The sequence below is a fragment of the Giraffa tippelskirchi genome, chromosome 5, assembly GCF_054371585.1.
Source record: "Giraffa tippelskirchi isolate mGirTip1 chromosome 5, T2T-mGirTip1v1.2.pri, whole genome shotgun sequence".
Lineage (NCBI taxonomy): Eukaryota > Metazoa > Chordata > Mammalia > Artiodactyla > Giraffidae > Giraffa > Giraffa tippelskirchi.
In genome coordinates, this window is record NC_137279.1 from 13,046,755 (window position 1) to 13,064,311 (window position 17,557).

The following is a 17,557-nucleotide window of genomic DNA, read 5'->3' on the forward strand; positions in this document are numbered from 1 at the left end:
AATACTTTGGCCACCTGATGTGAGGAACTGACTCATTGGAAAAGACCCTGATGCTGGGAAAGATTGAAGGCGGGAGGAGAAGGGGACGACAGTGGATGAGGTGGTTGGATGGCATCACCGACTTGATGGACATGAGTTTGAGTAAACTCCCGGAGTTGGTGATAGACAAGGAAACCTGGCGTGCTGCAGTCCATGGGGTCACAAAGAGTTGGACACGACTGAGTGACTGAACTGAACCAAGGCAGTATCTTCCTGAGTTCTAGTCCCAGAGTCCAGTGAATTAAGAGCCTTTTCAGTCAGGCTCCTGGAAATGGGCATTATTCCTGACTTGCTCTGAGGGCCAGAGAGTCTTCACTCCGTCTCTGTGTGATTCTTTACCCTGTCTGGGGTATTTTCACGTGCATGCACTGGTCATTCTTTTGCTGAAGATTCAACAAGGGATCCTGTGCAAGTCTCCACAGTACTCTCTCTGGGTGGCTGTCTTGTCTCTGATAGTCTGTCTGTCTTATGAATTCAAGCTGGTTTAGCCTTCTTCTACTCTGAGTTCTATGTTCCCAGTTCATGGAGTCTGTGGCCTCATTTGCCCCTCCCTGTGCCTTAGCCTGGACACTCTTAAATCAATGAGCTGAGAAATTGTAGGGTTCATCTCTTCTGTTTCCTGTCTCAGTTGTTTCAAAGCGTTATATCTGTTTTTTGTTGTTGATTTTTTTTGGTTGTTTCAGTTCAGGAGTTAAATATCAGTTCTGTTGCTCTGGTTTAGCCAGTTTAAAGTTCTGCATAAAGGTAACTTGACCCTCTAGTTACTTAAGAACTGAAAGATAGTGTTTATAGGGTTAATGTATTTTTTTCTTATAGGTTCAGCTTTTAGATACAAAGAGACAGCTGGATACTGAGACAAATCTTCATCTTAACACAAAAGAACTGTTAAAAAATGCTCAAAAAGAAATTGCTACATTGAAACAGCACCTCAGTAATATGGAAGTGCAACTTGCTTCTCAGTCTTCACAGAGAACTGGTAAAGGTAAATAATTAAGTAGGCTGATGAAAGTACCTCTTTCAGTTTATAACATATCCTATAAATAAATAGCCATTTTTTTCATAGATACTAGCAAAAGATTTAAACAAAACAAAAACTTTACTCTTCATACAGTAAAGCCCAGTTTTCTACCTAAATTAATAAATACACAGACTTGAAAGATTCACAATAGTTGTACATATGGCAGCTGACCAAGATATGCTTTTAGTTTTCCAGTTATTGAAACCATTTCATTGATGCTTTAAGAATGTTTCTTTTGTGGAGGGTTAATAATTTGAATTTTTAACTCTCCCTTTTGAGATGAAGTTACTTGCTAAATTTGTAATAATAAGGCTAACTTACAGAAATCATGGATTTGTTTGATCTCTTTAGAGCAGTATTCCTAATCTTTGTTCATTGACAGCTTCAGGGGAAAGGTTTGTCTCATTAGACTTTGCTACTCTTTGTCAATACATTATTTCAAATGCAAACCCATTGAGTCCAAGTAATCTTTCTACATAGTCTTATTTATTTCTTAATACAGAAGAGAAATTTAAAACATAAGTATACATGTGTATGTATGTGATATATATTGTATATATATAATTTTCCAGTACTCCTTTCTTATTGTTATCATATGGTAAGAAAACATTCCTTTTAATCTGTAATTTCTTCCTTTTCTGTGAATTTTAGAATGAAAATTACGCTAAATGTTTTAAGCTGTAAGGTTTTGGCATAAACATGGTTTAAATAAGTTAAAAATGTTAATTTCTACAAGTAGCTGTTTCAGTTTAGTGGAAATATTTTATATTCTCTTTTAAATACCTTTTAAAAACAAATATTTGTAACAGCAGAGTTCAGATACTTAAACATTTTTGTTTTTAAAGAAATAACCTATGACAGTAACCTGTTTTTATTTTGGTATTCAGCATAGGTTGAAATAGTTCTAGATAGTTAAATACTTCCACATTTCAGCCTTAATTCTAATTTCACAAATCTTTAATAGCAGTCATCTTTAATATCATTTAAAATGTTAATTTTAAGAAAGCTGTTAAATCTATTAGGTCAGCCTAGCAACAAAGAAGATATGGATGACCTTCTGAGCCAGCTAAGGCAAGCAGAGGAACAGGTGAATGACTTGAAGGAAAGACTCAAAACAAGCACTAGTAATGTGGAACAGTATCGTGCAATGGTTACTAGTTTGGAAGAGTCCCTCAACAAGGAAAAACAGGTATATACAATTTTGAAATCAGTTTGCATATACTTTTTTTTAAAGTTAGGATGTGTCAGGCACTGTGTAAAAGTGTAGGTTCAACTGGCATTGCACTTACCTCTTGAAAGTGCTTGAGTCTAATAAGCCAGATAGAACAAAAAAGTCACACAAAATTTGTAGAACATGGGAAGTATATTCCTGTAGAAAAAGTGCAGATGAAATGCTGATGTGAGTGGGTGGTAGGTGAGATTGTTTGTCTTTTGAGTATGCATGACTTCACAGGGGAGATGGCATTTTTGCCTGGCGTTGAAGGAAAGCAGCATTTGAATAGTAAAGGTAGGAAGTTATTCCTTGTAATAGGCACTATCAGCTGAGATAGGAAGGCCAGTGTATTCCATTTGTGAATTTTAGTATGTTTTAAATTTATCTTAGGCCAGTCTTGCCTTCTGAGATGGCCCACACTGTGAACAGAGTTTCTCTCTAAATAAATCCCCTTCTTACCTGTCAAAATAAATAAATTTAGCTTTGATTTGGGGAAAGTAATTGTATAATTTTAAATGTACGTGTTCTTTGTACCCTACTGTTTGGTTGATGGTGAAGGTGACAGAAGAAGTACGTAAGAACATTGAAGTTCGCTTAAAAGAGTCAGCCGAATTTCAGACACAGCTGGAAAAGAAGTTGATGGAAGTAGAGAAGGAAAAACAGGAACTTCAGGATGACAAGAGAAAAGCCATAGAGAGCATGGAACAACAGGTAAATTAGGTTATTACCATACCAATCACTTTTTCTGTTATAAGGATTTAGATTCTTTATAAAACTGTTTTAGTTTTATATTTTACTCTGATCTGTACATATTTCCTTTGGGATATTTGAGATTACTTTATGGTACTAGATACCAGTGTCGCTTTTCAGAAGCCTCTGCCTAAAAATTTACTTTTGTATGCATTTTTAATAATGTGGAGTGAATATAAGCCTGCAAAATTTGCACAGTATATCAGGTGATAAACTATTTAAACTTAATAAGAAGTCTTTGGGCTACTTGTATTTTCAAAAACCTAACTTCGATAATTTTCAAGTAAATTTGCAATTAACTCTTGATTTTAATCTTGTTCTTCAATTTAGTTATCTGAGTTAAAGAAAACACTCAGTAGTGTTCAGAATGAAGTACAAGAAGCTCTTCAGAGAGCAAGCACAGCTTTGAGTAATGAACAGCAAGCCAGACGGGACTGTCAGGAACAAGTAAGTGTCACTAAGAGCCAGTTATTAGAAAGTGAGCTTTGATCTTAGGGCACAGTTCGAGTATAGTAATGCATTTTGGGGATTGCGCATTTTATAAAACATGCAGGTTATTTGCACTCTTGGGGCACTTGGAATAAGATCAACTGAAAAACATAGATGAAAGCTCAAAGTAAGGCCAGGTTTCCCCTGCTGTCCAGAAATAGAACGTTCCTGTGAAAGCTGAAATGGCATAAAGTGAAGAAACCGTTATCTCAGGTCATGTCTTCCTAATGGAAACACAGATTAAATGGAGATAAAACACAGACGCTCACAGTCCAAAGCTGTGATGGCTTGATGCTGAGATGCTGAGTGTAGTTCCTGGGGAAGGAGCTTGGCAGTGCCCCTCTTGTTACTCAGGGTGCTCACTGCCTCAATAATAGCATCTACTAAATAAATGCTGAACACTGTTTTCACTTTTCTGTAAAAGCAGTAGTCCTCTTTGGATTTCTTTTTTTTTAGCAGAAACAGATGCTAACCTAGGTCTTCCATAAAAGCAAAGAGGCATAAAGCAAACTTTGAAGAAAAAAAGAGATGTCTGTAGAGCAATATCCATTAATAAAACAACATTGGTAAATGGAGAAAATATATAAAAATAGGAGTAGAAGATTAAATGTGTACTTAATCTCACTTGCAAGCATTCTTTCACTATTGCAGTACTACACTAAGTCTAGTTGTAAAGCTGTGCTGTAGACAAGATAGAGATACTTTTCCTCAGCAAAACAGGGACCTTTTGAAAACATTTTTAATGCATTAGTGAGCTTACACAGATTTCTCTACACCACTGTTTATAAGCTTTAACAGTACAAAAGCACATTATTTAAGTATATATACACACATGCACACACACATATACATGATACTGCTTTTTATAGTTTGTTATGAATAAGAGATGATAAAACAATTCAGGAAAATGAGGATTATTGAAATGGTAGAATGGGAAAGGAATACATGTAAGGATGTTGGTAACGTTCTCATTTTTGTGATTGGTGGTATGTTAATAGCATATTGTTTACATGCATAACATGTATATATATCAGGATTATTTTAAAAATGGAGTACAAGAGAAAGTGCTTCACACTGAAGATAAATTAGACAAAAACAAATTATCATTAGCTTATTGCCAAACATTGTAACATTGGAAATTAGAATCAAAGAATGTATCCATGATTCAGTATTCACATAGATTATTGTCATTTCCTTTTTCACTTTGTGTGTATATATGCATATATTTTATGTAACTGAGTTATATTTAGTCTTTATTTCATAAAGTCTGTTCCAAGTTACTGCCTCATCTTTCTAAGTTTCATATTGAACAGCTGTTTAACACTTGATCAAATAGGTACAGCATAATTTTTCATTATTCTCTTAAATATTTTGAAACATTTAGATTGTGTTCACATTTATTGCTGTAGGTAATACAGTGTGCTTCTTTTCAAAGACTGGCCTTATGGAATGTTAATCTGTGTCAATGGGGCAATAATTCCTTTCAGGCTAAAATAGCTGTGGAAGCTCAGAATAAGTATGAGAGAGAATTGATGCTACATGCTGCTGATGTTGAAGCTCTGCAAGCTGCCAAGGAACAGGTTTCCAAAATGGCATTAATGCGTCAGCATTTGGAAGAAACGGCCCAAAAAGCAGAATCACAGTTGTTGGAATGTAAAGCATCTTGGGAAGAAAGAGAGAGAATGTTAAAGGTATTATTCATAATAGAATGTTCTGGAGAATTGAAAGGTGTGGTGTTTTTTTATTGTTTTTTAATATACATTGGAAAATCTGCTATTATATGATAGACTCTTGGCTTATAGGATGAAGTTTCTAAGAGTGTGTCTCGCTGTGAAGATCTAGAAAAACAAAACAGATTACTTCATGATCAGATTGAAAAATTAAGTGATAAAGTCGTTTCCTCAATGAAGGAAGGTGTACAAGGTCCATTGAATGTATCTCTCAGTGAAGAAGGAAAATCTCAAGAACAAATTTTAGAAATTCTCAGGTAAATCCAATATATTCTTAATGCTTTACTTCCATGATGAGCAACAATTATGAAGTTACACTGTAAGTGTATAAATAAGGCCAGTGGAAGTTATATGCTATTTAGGTAAATAAATATAAAGCTCATTTTGTCACATATAGTCAACAAACCCACTACCACCCAATTAGTGGTCACTTTTGACATTTAGACATATGCTGATTTAAATAAGTGAGTTCAAGTTGAATCTGACAGTAAGAACTTGAATGGATTCCTAGAAAAGTGAATGCCTTTCAGATTTATTTTAAAGATAGAAACCACTGTCTGTAATAAAGTATATCTCCTATTATTATTTTTTAATGAAAATAGTTTTTAAAGTGAGTAATTTTGTTACCTTAAAAATTATCGAAGTTTTTGAATGTTCTGTTACTGGCATTAATCTATTCAAATAACATCTTACATATTTTTGTAGATTTATACGACGAGAGAAAGAAATTGCTGAAACTAGATTTGAAGTGGCTCAAGTTGAGAGCCTGCGATATCGACAAAGGGTTGAACTTTTAGAAAGAGAGCTGCAGGAACTGCAGGATAGCCTAAATGCTGAAAGGGAGAAAGTTCAGGTGTGTATCCTAAGCTTTAAGAAGGCACTTGTTAAATCGAGAGATGTACTCATTTCAGTTTCTAGTAGCATAAAATTTAGTTTGAAATAAGGATTCTTCTTAAACTCGTAAGTTCCTTAGATGCTAAACATTGGCACAGTGTAGTGATAGGAGACTAATGATAACCAAGACTGCCTGGTTTCAAATTCTAATTCATACCATTCGATGTGTTACTTGGGCACATTATTTAACTTCCTTGCTCTTAAACGTCCTCGTCTGTAATATGGGGGATGATAAAAATAGTGAGAATTGCGTTAGTGCACGTGAAGCTTTTGAATTATGACTGGTGCACAATGAGCGCTTAATAAATTTCAGTCATCTTTATTTACTACTGTAATTGTCATTATAGAAATCAGTCATTCACAAAAAATGGTTGGTTGAAATTGCTATGGAATTTTCTTTTTCCCAGCAGAGGTGTAAAATGTAGTCAAAACAGTCAACCAAAGCGGGAAAAAAAGGTTTTTGGCGCATATATGATCACAACACAAGCTTAACTCCTTAGTCCTCCCAACCAACTGAAAGCTTATTATCGCATAACCTCATTCTGAGGAGATGCAGTAATATAACTTCACATCTAGAAAGAAGGAAATTAAGACCTTGAATCACTTATCTTCTTTTAACTGATAGATAGTTGGAATGGCTACTAGAGAAAAATCATTGAAACAGGGGAAAGTGGATAACTGAACAAGTAGACTTAAGGGATTTACATTTTCAGACACATGAAAAGTTCCAGAATTATATCCTATTGAGAAAACAACTCAAATTCAAATATCTCACTGTGGAAATAATAAACAGACCCTCTGATTCAGTGGAGCTAACACTTGCAGGAAAGAGCAGAATCAGAGTTTCTAGTGAAGATTGTATATTCTTTCAGTCACTTGTGTTTTCTTTGCTGTTCCTTTGGGCTACATAAAGACAAATAATACTACAAAATACCTAGCTCAACCAAGTCTTACATACAAAGGGAGAGAGTCAAGAAGTAACCTAAGTTATATCAAAAATAATATGTCTACCCAAGTCAGGCAGTGTACATGGCAACCATGAATGGTAGCTTTAAAAACGGTGAAGGTATTAAGTAATACATGCAAAAAATGGATCATTGTACTCAGAACAGGAAAAATGTTCTTCACAAATGAACAAGTATTCAGTAAAATTGCTCAGAATCAAACTGATGAAACAATTGAGTGAAATGAAAAAGAGTTTCTGAAAAAAAGGGGGAAAACTGAGGACCAAAATAACATCACTTTAGAACTGTTGCTGAATTCAGTGTAGAAAGAAAAAGACTAGAAACAGGAAGATAGAGGTCTGGATTAATGTTTTTACCTAATGTAAATAACTATTTGTTGGTGAGATTTGTAGTATCTTTTTACTTTCACCTTTTAAGTTCTTGCATGTTTGAACTCTGTAATTAGCATGAATCACAGAAAAATAAACATGTAAGACTCCTAAAAATTTGTTTTAAAAGTTGACATTTAAACCCTTTTTACTTTTGTAGGAAAGATTAGAGCTGGTAGGAAAAGATAGGCCTTAATCTATTGGTATGTGTTGCTGTACACATGTGTTTGAAATCTTTAGGTAACTGCAAAAACAATGGCCCAGCATGAGGAACTGATGAAGAAAACCGAAACAATGAACGTAGTCATGGAGACCAATAAGATGCTGAGAGAAGAGAAGGAGAGGCTGGAACAGGATCTACAGCAGATGCAAGCCAAGGTTTGTAATTTACAAATGAAGAGTAGAGACACATATTTTTAGTAATGCTGTAAATAAATTTTCACATCAGGTATTAAAAAAAAATACTGAAACTATTTTCAGGTCAGGAAACTGGAGTTAGATATTTTACCCTTACAAGAAGCAAATGCTGAGCTGAGTGAGAAAAGCGGTATGTTGCAAGCAGAGAAGAAGTTATTAGAAGAAGATGTCAAACGTTGGAAAGCACGTAACCAGGTAAATTTAGTCAAACCCATTCCAAAACATAAAAACATGTTGATTTAAAATAATAAGGTAAAATTTAAGAGGATAAAAATGTTTGATGAGCTAATGGGAAGTGTCTTATGTTGATCAGTGAAAGTCTGATGTGTTTGTTACCTATACCTGTTGTCTCGGGCATTAAGCTTATAACTAAATTTTTAAAGTTTTGGATATATTTTGTGTATTTTTTTAAAAAGCTAAATTGTTTATTTGTATTCCAAAATTTAGGCTTTTGCTTTATCTTTAAAATGTTTTTGTACATGAGAAATGGGTTTATTTAATTCATTGAAGCACTTTAAGAAGACTTGTTCACTGCAATATTTTGGGGGATGGAGGAGAGACGACAAAACCATATAGCATAGTATGGTTGGCTTCCCTGGTGTCTCAGACGATGATAAAGAATTTTCCTGCAGTGCAGGAGACCTAGGTTCAATCCCTGGATCGGGAAGATCCCTTGGAGAAGGGAATGGCAACCCACTTCAGTATTCTTGCCTGAAAAATCCCTGGGACAGAGGAGCCAGGCAGGCTACAGTCCATGGGTTCACAGTGGGTCGGACACAACTGAGCAACAAAATGGACCCACACATTCAGTTCAGTTCAGTTCAGTCACTCAGTCGTATCGGACTCTTTGCAATCCCATGGACTGCAGCATGCCAGGCATCACCAACTCCTGGAGTTTACTCAAACTCATGTCCATTGAGTCAGTGATCCCATCCAGCCATCTCGTCCTCTGTCGTCCCCTTCTCCTCCTGCCGTCAATCTTTCCCAGCATCAGGGTCTTTTCTGATGAGTTGGCTCTTCACATCAGGTGGCCAAAGTATTGGAGTTTCAGCTTCAACATCAGTCCTTCCAGTGAATATTCAGGACCGACTTCCTTTAGGATGGACTGGTTAGATCTCCTTACTGTCCAAGGGACTCTCAAGAGTCTTCTCCAACACCACAGTTCAAAAGCATCAATTCTGCGCTCAGCTTTCTTTATAGGCCAACTCTTATAGCCATACTGGAAAAACGATAGCTTTGACTAGACTGACCTTTGTTGGTAAAGTAATGTCTCTGCTTTTTAATATGCTGTCTAGGTTGGTCATAGCTTTTCTTCCAAGGAGCAAGCGTCTTTTAATTTCATGGCTACAGTCACCATCTGCAGTGATTTTGGAGCCCCGAAAAATAAAGTCTCTCACGGTTTCCATTGTTTTCCCATCTGTTTGCCATGAAGTGATGGGACCAGATGCCATGATCTTAGTTTTCTGAATGTTGAGTTTTAAGCCAGCTTTTTCACTCTCCTGTTTCACTTTCATCAAGAGGCTGTTTAGTTCTTTGCTTTCTGCCATAAGGTGTTATCTGCATATCTGAGGTTATTGATATAACCTCACATACTATACACATATAGTATGATTAGAAGCTGTAGCTCTGTGTTCAGAGAAGAAGTTGGAAATCTGCCTTACCTCATACTAGCTATGTGCTTTGTGAAAATGAGGACATTAATGTTTCTCAGACAATATTCCTTGATTTTGTAAATGAGGACATAATCACCCTGTTCATTTTACAAAAATTAAATGAAGCAGTTCACCCAGCACCTAGAAAATGCTCTAAAGAACTACTCATATCTGAATAGAATTTTAAAATTTTAGAGCCCCTTCATGCTTTTTTTTATTCATGCAAAGAGTGAAAAATCCAGAAAGGATAATCTGCCCAAGTCTAGATATATTCCTGTTAAATTATGCTGCCTTCTTTCCTGGTTAATGGAATCAATTGCATTTAGGATTATTTTCATTTTCTTGTTTTGTTTGTAATGCATTATGAACATTTTTTTCCCTATATATGTCACTTTAATGAAATTGGGTATTTAATATTAAAAGCTTATAGATTCTTTGGATCCCTTTATTTGACTGTATTATAACTATTTTGAAATGTTCCTTTGCAACTGTGAAAAATAATGAATAGTGAATGACATTTACTTTGTTTTCCCCTTTTATTTTGGCTAAACCTCTTAGCTAAACAAAGGAACTAAACCTTTGATTTTATTTTTTTATAATTTGATGATTGATCACTATGTATTCAAACATCTAATATAAACATAATTAGATACTTTGATATTTTAATACAGCACATCAGTTTCATAAAATCGTGTTATGCATTGTTCCTATTCTAGCATCTAGTGAGTCAACAGAAAGATCCAGATACAGAAGAATATCGTAAGCTGCTTTCTGAAAAGGAAGTTCACACTAAGCGTATTCAACAATTGACTGAAGAAATTGGAAGACTTAAAGCTGAAACTGCAAGGTATATGGAATAAACCTCAAGTTGTATACAATACTTAGACAATCTTAAAGGAGTTTGTTTCTATTCTTTATGTGATACCCTAAGTGCTTCCTGATTTTAAAGAGAATGAAAAGTGCTGTAACTCTTATATGTAGCTTTCCTTTTATTGCTTTATAAAAACAAGCAAGCTGTCATTTAGTTTTATGCCTTCATATATGAATTATTTCCCCATACTTGATTACTTTTTAAACTACATAGTTGTGAATCTGAAGCAGACCATTTTTTTAAATAGTCAAAATAACTTTTGCAAGTAGATTTTTCTTTTTTCTTTTGGTTAACATATTTTCATGAATCTATTTTGAAAGTTTTTTATAAAGAAGCGTTTTTTGTTTTTGCTGCACTGAGCCTGTGTTTCAGCATGCAGAGGCCTGTTGTGGAGCACAAGCTCAGTAGTTATATCTTGCAGGCTTCTCTAATTTGGCTTAGTTGCCCAACCAGGGATCAAACCCATGTCCCCTGCTTTAGAAGGCATATTCTTCACCACTGGACCACGAGGGAAGTTCCTAAAGAAAGTTCTTAAATGAACTTATAGTGAAGTATTGCCTTTTAAAGATAAATGTAATATTAAAATTAATGTTTCTGGCTTACCTCTTGTAAGTTTTAATGTCCTTTGTCCCTATCTTAGCCCCTATTTATGTGATACTTGACGGCTTACAAATTTTTGTCATGTTTATTCCCTTTTCTTCATAATGGTAGTCTGGCATTTTAAGTGGGAGAGATATTACTTAATTTTAAAGATGAGGAAGCTAAGATTCAGAAAGGTACCCAGGCTTACTTCTAAGGTTAGTAACGATTAACAACATGCTCTTAACTCAGGTCATCTGATATCAAGTTCAGTTCGTGATAAAAATACAGGAGTTGGCAGACTATAACCCACAGGCCTTTTTTGGTACAACCTGGAAGCTAAGAATGATTTTTACGTTTTTTAAGTGTCGTAAAAAAGAAGAGGAACACACAGCAAACACTCTATGTGGCCTACAAAAGCGCATGTACTTAACGTAGATTTTGCTCTCAGGCACATGTGGATTAAACTCTGGGTACCATGCAAAGTGAAACTGTACATGTTACTTAACCACTTCTAGCTCAGTGTTTCTCATCTCTACCGTGGGTGTATATGGAATGTAATAAGTCAATCACATCTTTCTAAAGTACTACAGGTTCATAAGTTAAGGAATTCTCTTTTGAAGTGTGTGTGTGTGCTTTTCCTAGAATTTTCTAAATAAAACACACACTAAAGCAACACAATAAAAATATAACTTAAAAGGTTTTAAAATTGGAAAAGTCTCAAATATTTAGTCTTTCTGCTTTATCCCATCTGTTTTGCTTAGATCAAATGCATCTTTGACTAACAACCAGAACTTAATCCAGAGTCTAAAGGAAGATTTAAATAAAGTAAGAACAGAAAAGGAAAATATCCAGAGGGACTTAGATGCCAAAATAATTGATATTCAAGAAAAAGTTAAAACTATTACTCAAGTCAAGAAAATTGGACGTAGGTACAAGACTCAATATGAAGAACTTAAAGCACAACAAGATAAGGTATTTTTGAAGTGGTTTTCTTTTTATATATTCTTTATATATATAATTTTTTGATATACACAATTTTGGTCTACACAATTTATACACAGTTTTTTATATATATTTAGATATATGGATATGCATATTTGGATTTACAAATATTTGGGTGAGTCTTACAAAAACCTTATTCATAATATTTAGTAATTGGTTTTTAATCTTATATGTGGTATTTTATTTAATTTAAGATTAGCTCTTTAGTATATCCTAAAGTGAAGTATAAATTCATAAAGAAATAGTAGTAAATGCTAGGCATTTTTATTTAGTTTGCCAATTTCAAATATTGTTCCTTTTCAAAACTATTTTCTTATAACTCATTGCTGATTAAAATGATATATATCAAAAAGTGCTAGTTTTTTGTAATTGATCAGGTTGTGTTATTTTAAATAAGTATTCTGTGTTAACCATCTATCAAAAAGAATTTTACATCTTTGTTTTACTTTAGACTTGATTTTTATTTTTGATTACCAGTGGTAAAGAACTTGTATATTGACTTTATTGTGTGTTTAGCACTTGTTAGACTAGAAAATATATGAAGAAAAAATTTCAAAATTCCTACCCCTTCATTAACCACTGTTAATACTTTAATATACTTTCCTTTACATATGAGTGATTGGTTTTTCTAGATAATTGTACGTTAAACAGTGCATCATCGTTTTGATTAGCTGGTTAATACCTAGTAATATGGAAAGCCCTAATCTATTTAACTAATAGCTTACTCTTGGACATTAAAGTTGTTTTATAGAAGATTTATTTATGAATACCCTTAAAGATAAGTTTCTTTCTATACTTATTATTTTCTTAGATGAATTTGCAAAATGACTGAATATAAATGTGAAAGTGTATTATTACTGTTTGTCATCTTAGGTCATGGAGACCTCAGCTCAGTCTTCTGGAGACCATCAGGAACAGCATGTCTCAGTCCAGGAAATGCAGGAGCTCAAAGAGACCCTAAACCAAGCTGAAACCAAGTCAAAGTCACTGGAGAATCAAGTGGAGAACCTGCAGAAGGTATGAGTGGAAGAGAAGTGAAAGGTGTATATTCCTAATTGTTTCCTTGTTGAAAAGCTGGAAAAATACAATGGAATATAATTCAGTCATAAAGGAATTTTGAAAAAAGAAAAATGTGTTAAATACTGGTACTTTTTCTTATCATATGGAAACATACATATTTAATTTTTCTTTGAATGACTTATGTATGCAGATAATACCTAATCATCTTGCAAGTGTCCACTTATTTGATTACCATTTTATATTTATACTTTCATTTAAACAAATTAGAAAGTTTTATGCTTTAAGTCTATAGGGTATGTAGTTATATTGATTTGGCTGAATTACAGTTAATACTTTGTCTTCCTTTAAAAAAGACCTTATCTGAGAAAGAGATAGAAGCAAGAAGTCTCCAGGAACAGACTCTGGAGCTTCAATCTGAACTTGCACGACTTCGTCAGGACCTTCAAGATAGAACCACACAGGAAGAGCAACTCCGACAGCAGATAACTGAAAAGGAAGAAAAAACAAGAAAGGCCATTGTAGCAGCAAAATCAAAAATTGCACATTTAGCTGGTAAGTTTCTATACGCTTTATGATTCGAATTTGATGGTGGAAGTTGGTTATTTGATAGAGGCTTACAATTAAAGGGGAAAGAAAAGTAGATATTACTAAGTGACTTCTGTGTATGTGTGTGCATACTTTAGATATTAGGTTTATTTAATTGGATTCAAACTACAGCAATTTTAATTTTCAAGTAATAAGGATGTCCTTAATTTATGATGTCTGTCTTAATTGTTAACTGATAGTAGATAGGGAGTACAGCTGTCCTTCTGCTTTAATGTGTAACTATTACTGCCTTCTGATGGTAACCCTTTGGGTCCATAGTATACTGTCCAGAGGCCTTCTGTAAATTCTAGGCAGCATTAGACCTTAGCCCAGTGAGTTTTCTGTGCCTCACTTCACAGAGGGCCCCATTAGCCCTTCAGGGAGAATATCATGTCAGCTGTATGAGGAGCCCAGTGCTACAATGCTCAGGGCCTTACTGCACCTTGCTTGCCAGTCTGCTAGTAGGTAAATAAAATGCCAAGTAGGTTGAATTTTATTATGAGCAGTTTTTTAAATGAATCTCTAAGGTAGTGTCCCTGGCAACTTATTTCATTAAAAAAAAAAAATGAAGTTACTTAATTATCCTTGAGTATCTGCTGTAAATTATATGAAATGAAAATTTTATAGTCTCTAATATATTAAAAATATTTAAAGGCCATATAAAAGGGCTCCTGCTGACTAGTTTATGGTAGATCCTTTATCTCTTTTGAGATCTTAGTTAGGAAAAGCTGAGTTTTTTTTATATTGGAGTAATAAATACACGTTTAAAACTTTGTTTATTGAAATGTAGAGTGTATCAGAATTATTGTAGATGCTAAAGTTCAGGAATAGAATCCAATACAGCCTTTGAGTATTTACAAAGCACATAAATATTTTGTTTCCAGTGTTTGATTATGATATTAATAGAATGATGTGGTTACTTCTTTAGGTGTAAAAGATCAGCTAACTAAAGAAAATGAAGAGCTTAAACAAAGGAATGGAGCCTTAGATCAGCAGAAAGATGAACTGGATGTTCGTATGACTGCTCTTAAGTCCCAGTACGAAGGTCGAATTAGTCGCTTGGAGAGAGAACTCAGGGAGCATCAAGAGAGACACCTGGAGCAGAGAGACGAGCCTCAGGAACCTAGCAATAAGGTCATCAGCCAGTTCTGTTTAAATGACAAATCATTTTTTCTCTGTACATTTTGCTTGAAGATGTCTGATGATTTAGGAGCCTCTGTCAGAGAGAATTAACAAGTAAAATATTTTGATGGCGTTGTTGGGTGGACTCTTGTAGGACTGGCACAAAATCCAGTTTTCTTTCTATAGGTCCCAGAACAGCAGAGACAGATCACATTGAAAACAACTCCAGCTTCTGGTGAAAGAGGAATGTGAGTTTTGTTCTTTGGCAGCCTGTTTACAGCCTGTTTCCTGTTTTTCTTTTAAAATACGGGAGGGCCTAGTGATCTTGGGGGAGAAAAAAGTTTATGTTATAAAATTATATAGTTGAAGAGCAACAGGCTGAGGTGAGACTGAGGTTCAGTAATCAGCAGTTAATACGTTCTGCCTTGTCAGGATGCAGATACTGTAGATTATTTCCTGCAGTTTCTAATGCTTAAATTCAGAACCTCTTCAATAAAAGTTTCATAATATTTAGTGAACAAAAAAAAATAAAATTGTACTTACTGTCTTGAAGTAAGCCTGGCGTTCTACAGTCCATGGTGTTGCAAACAGTCGGATACCACTGAGCAACTGAACAACAACTTGCAGCAACAGTATTTACTGTCTTTAATTTTTTTCCTAATCTGCCAAAAATCTACTCAAAGCAGTGTTAGGAAAACAGTTAATGGTTTGAATGCATATTAAGGTAATAATTACTGGACATTCACTTCAGTAAGTATAGGTGCTTTACTTTTGATGAAGTATTTGTACTTTATATGGAATGTTTGTAGTACTTTTTGTAATTATTATTTTCACATTTTTCCTTCCGTAAGTGCCAGCATGTCAGACCCACCAACAGCCAATATCAAGCCAACCCCTGTTGTGTCTACGCCAAGTAAAGTGACAGCTGCAGCTATGGCTGGGAATAAGTCAACACCCAGAGCTAGTATCCGCCCAATGGTTACACCTGCAACTGTTACAAATCCTACTACTACCCCAACAGCCACAGTAATGCCCACTACACAAGTGGAGTCACAGGAAGGTAAGTAAAATAATAATAGATCTGATTGAACCGACAGTTTTCTTAGATTTATTATGAGATGAGTGGTTTCAAAGATAAATGAGACTTCCACTAAAGCTAACGTCAGACACCACAGTAAAAGTGAGCAGTTAGTATTTTCAGGTGTGTGCCTCCTGGGATTACTTGTTAATGTAGCATATTTCCTCCCTCCTATCACTTTTGCTTTGTTTTGTTTCCAGGCTAAAGAAAGAGGGAAATAAACCCTTATAAATGTATGTCATCTTTTTCACGACCACGTTTTTCACCTCTTTTGGCTAAGAAAGATGATATGAAATCCACTTTGGAAAACCATATTATCAGTGATTCATCCTAAACATAACTTCTTCACTAAAGCTATCTGATCTTTTCATTTTTTTTCCACTTTGTTTCCATGTCACTTTCTTAGTCATTACAGCAATTAAACAGCCACATTTTATTCAGTTCAATGCTTTTTTTTTTTAATTCCACTTGATTGAGCTTCTCAAGCGTAGGAATTTTGTTTTTCATTGTTTTAATTCCTTTACCTGATCTCAAGATAGGTGTCAGTAAAACTTGACTAAATACAATTCCCATAGGTTCTTGTCTTAACAAATTTTAGAATTCTGTAAATTATTGATGTTTAAAAATATATAAAATTATCTATGCTATGAAAGGACAGAATATTTCAACTGAACTACATTCAGTAAAATGATTATGAGATATATTGCCAGTTAAACTTAATGGTTATTTTATATGAATTGAAAGCAAAATGATACTTAAGTCTCTTTATATCATTTTATTTGGTCATCATTTGAAAAGAACAATGGATGCAAAAACAGTTTCGGTTATTTATTTATTTAATTCAACCAACAGTTTACTGCACACTACTGTATCTGTCACATAGGCAATACAAAGATGCATAATACATTTCTTTTACCCTCAATGTTTTTATCTAATGAGTGATGAGAGGTCTGTACACAAATAACGATGCATAATGTCACTTGTAACAGAATAGGGAAGGGTAATCCCAACTTTGGTAAGAATAGAAACCTTAATGCATTAGATACTCTAATTGTTTTTCAGCTATGCAGTCAGAAGGGCCTGTGGAACATGTTCCAGTTTTTGGAAGCACAAGTGGATCTGTCCGTTCTACCAGTCCTAACGTCCAGCCTTCTATCCCTCAACCCATTTTAACCGTTCAGCAACAAACACAGGCTACGGCTTTTGTGCAGCCTACTCAACAGAGTCATCCTCAGATTGAGCCTACAAATCAAGAACTATCCCCAAACATAGTGGAGGTGGTTCAGAGTTCGCCAGTTGAGCGGCCTTCTACTTCCACAGCAGTATTTGGCACTGGTAAGACTAATTTTAAAATAAAGTTAGAGTAGACCTGTGCATTTACAGTTTCTTGAGTATATTATATATCCTGAATATTCTTTGTACATACTTGTTTTCTATCAGGTATTAAAGGAGATGATTGTATTCCTAACATCTTATTTTATGTTTACTGCTGAATTCTAATTTAGGTCACTGATTTTTGTCATTAAGGTCTTTCTTCCTTTCCAATTATTTCTTCACTGATTTTAAAAGTGGTACAACCCATAACATGTTATATGTACAGTTGACCCTTGAACAACACAGATGTGACCTACATGGTCCACTTATATGTGGATTTTTTCAGTAGTGAACACCACAGTAACTACACATCCTCGGTTGCTTGGATCTGCAGATACAAAGAATGGCACGTTTGGAAGGACAGTGCCCCTCTCCCCTGAATTGTTCA

The 17,557-nt window shown here is 34.7% G+C and overlaps 1 protein-coding gene across 2 annotated transcripts in view; it reads left to right on the forward strand.

Annotated features, from left to right (window-relative positions):
- TPR (translocated promoter region, nuclear basket protein) overlaps positions 1-17,557 on the forward strand; it is a 67,160-nt gene that overhangs the window by 25,892 nt on the left and 23,711 nt on the right. For both annotated transcript variants that reach the window (XM_081492187.1, XM_081492186.1), the window contains exons 21-37: positions 856-1,021; positions 2,080-2,246; positions 2,829-2,981; positions 3,351-3,467; positions 4,997-5,200; positions 5,312-5,496; positions 5,945-6,092; positions 7,707-7,844; positions 7,947-8,078; positions 10,252-10,382; positions 11,750-11,960; positions 12,864-13,007; positions 13,364-13,562; positions 14,524-14,729; positions 14,904-14,965; positions 15,569-15,777; positions 16,858-17,130. In XM_081492187.1, the coding sequence (XP_081348313.1) occupies positions 856-1,021; positions 2,080-2,246; positions 2,829-2,981; positions 3,351-3,467; positions 4,997-5,200; positions 5,312-5,496; positions 5,945-6,092; positions 7,707-7,844; positions 7,947-8,078; positions 10,252-10,382; positions 11,750-11,960; positions 12,864-13,007; positions 13,364-13,562; positions 14,524-14,729; positions 14,904-14,965; positions 15,569-15,777; positions 16,858-17,130 (2,845 nt within the window). The remainder of the gene's footprint in view (positions 1-855; positions 1,022-2,079; positions 2,247-2,828; positions 2,982-3,350; positions 3,468-4,996; positions 5,201-5,311; positions 5,497-5,944; positions 6,093-7,706; positions 7,845-7,946; positions 8,079-10,251; positions 10,383-11,749; positions 11,961-12,863; positions 13,008-13,363; positions 13,563-14,523; positions 14,730-14,903; positions 14,966-15,568; positions 15,778-16,857; positions 17,131-17,557) is intronic.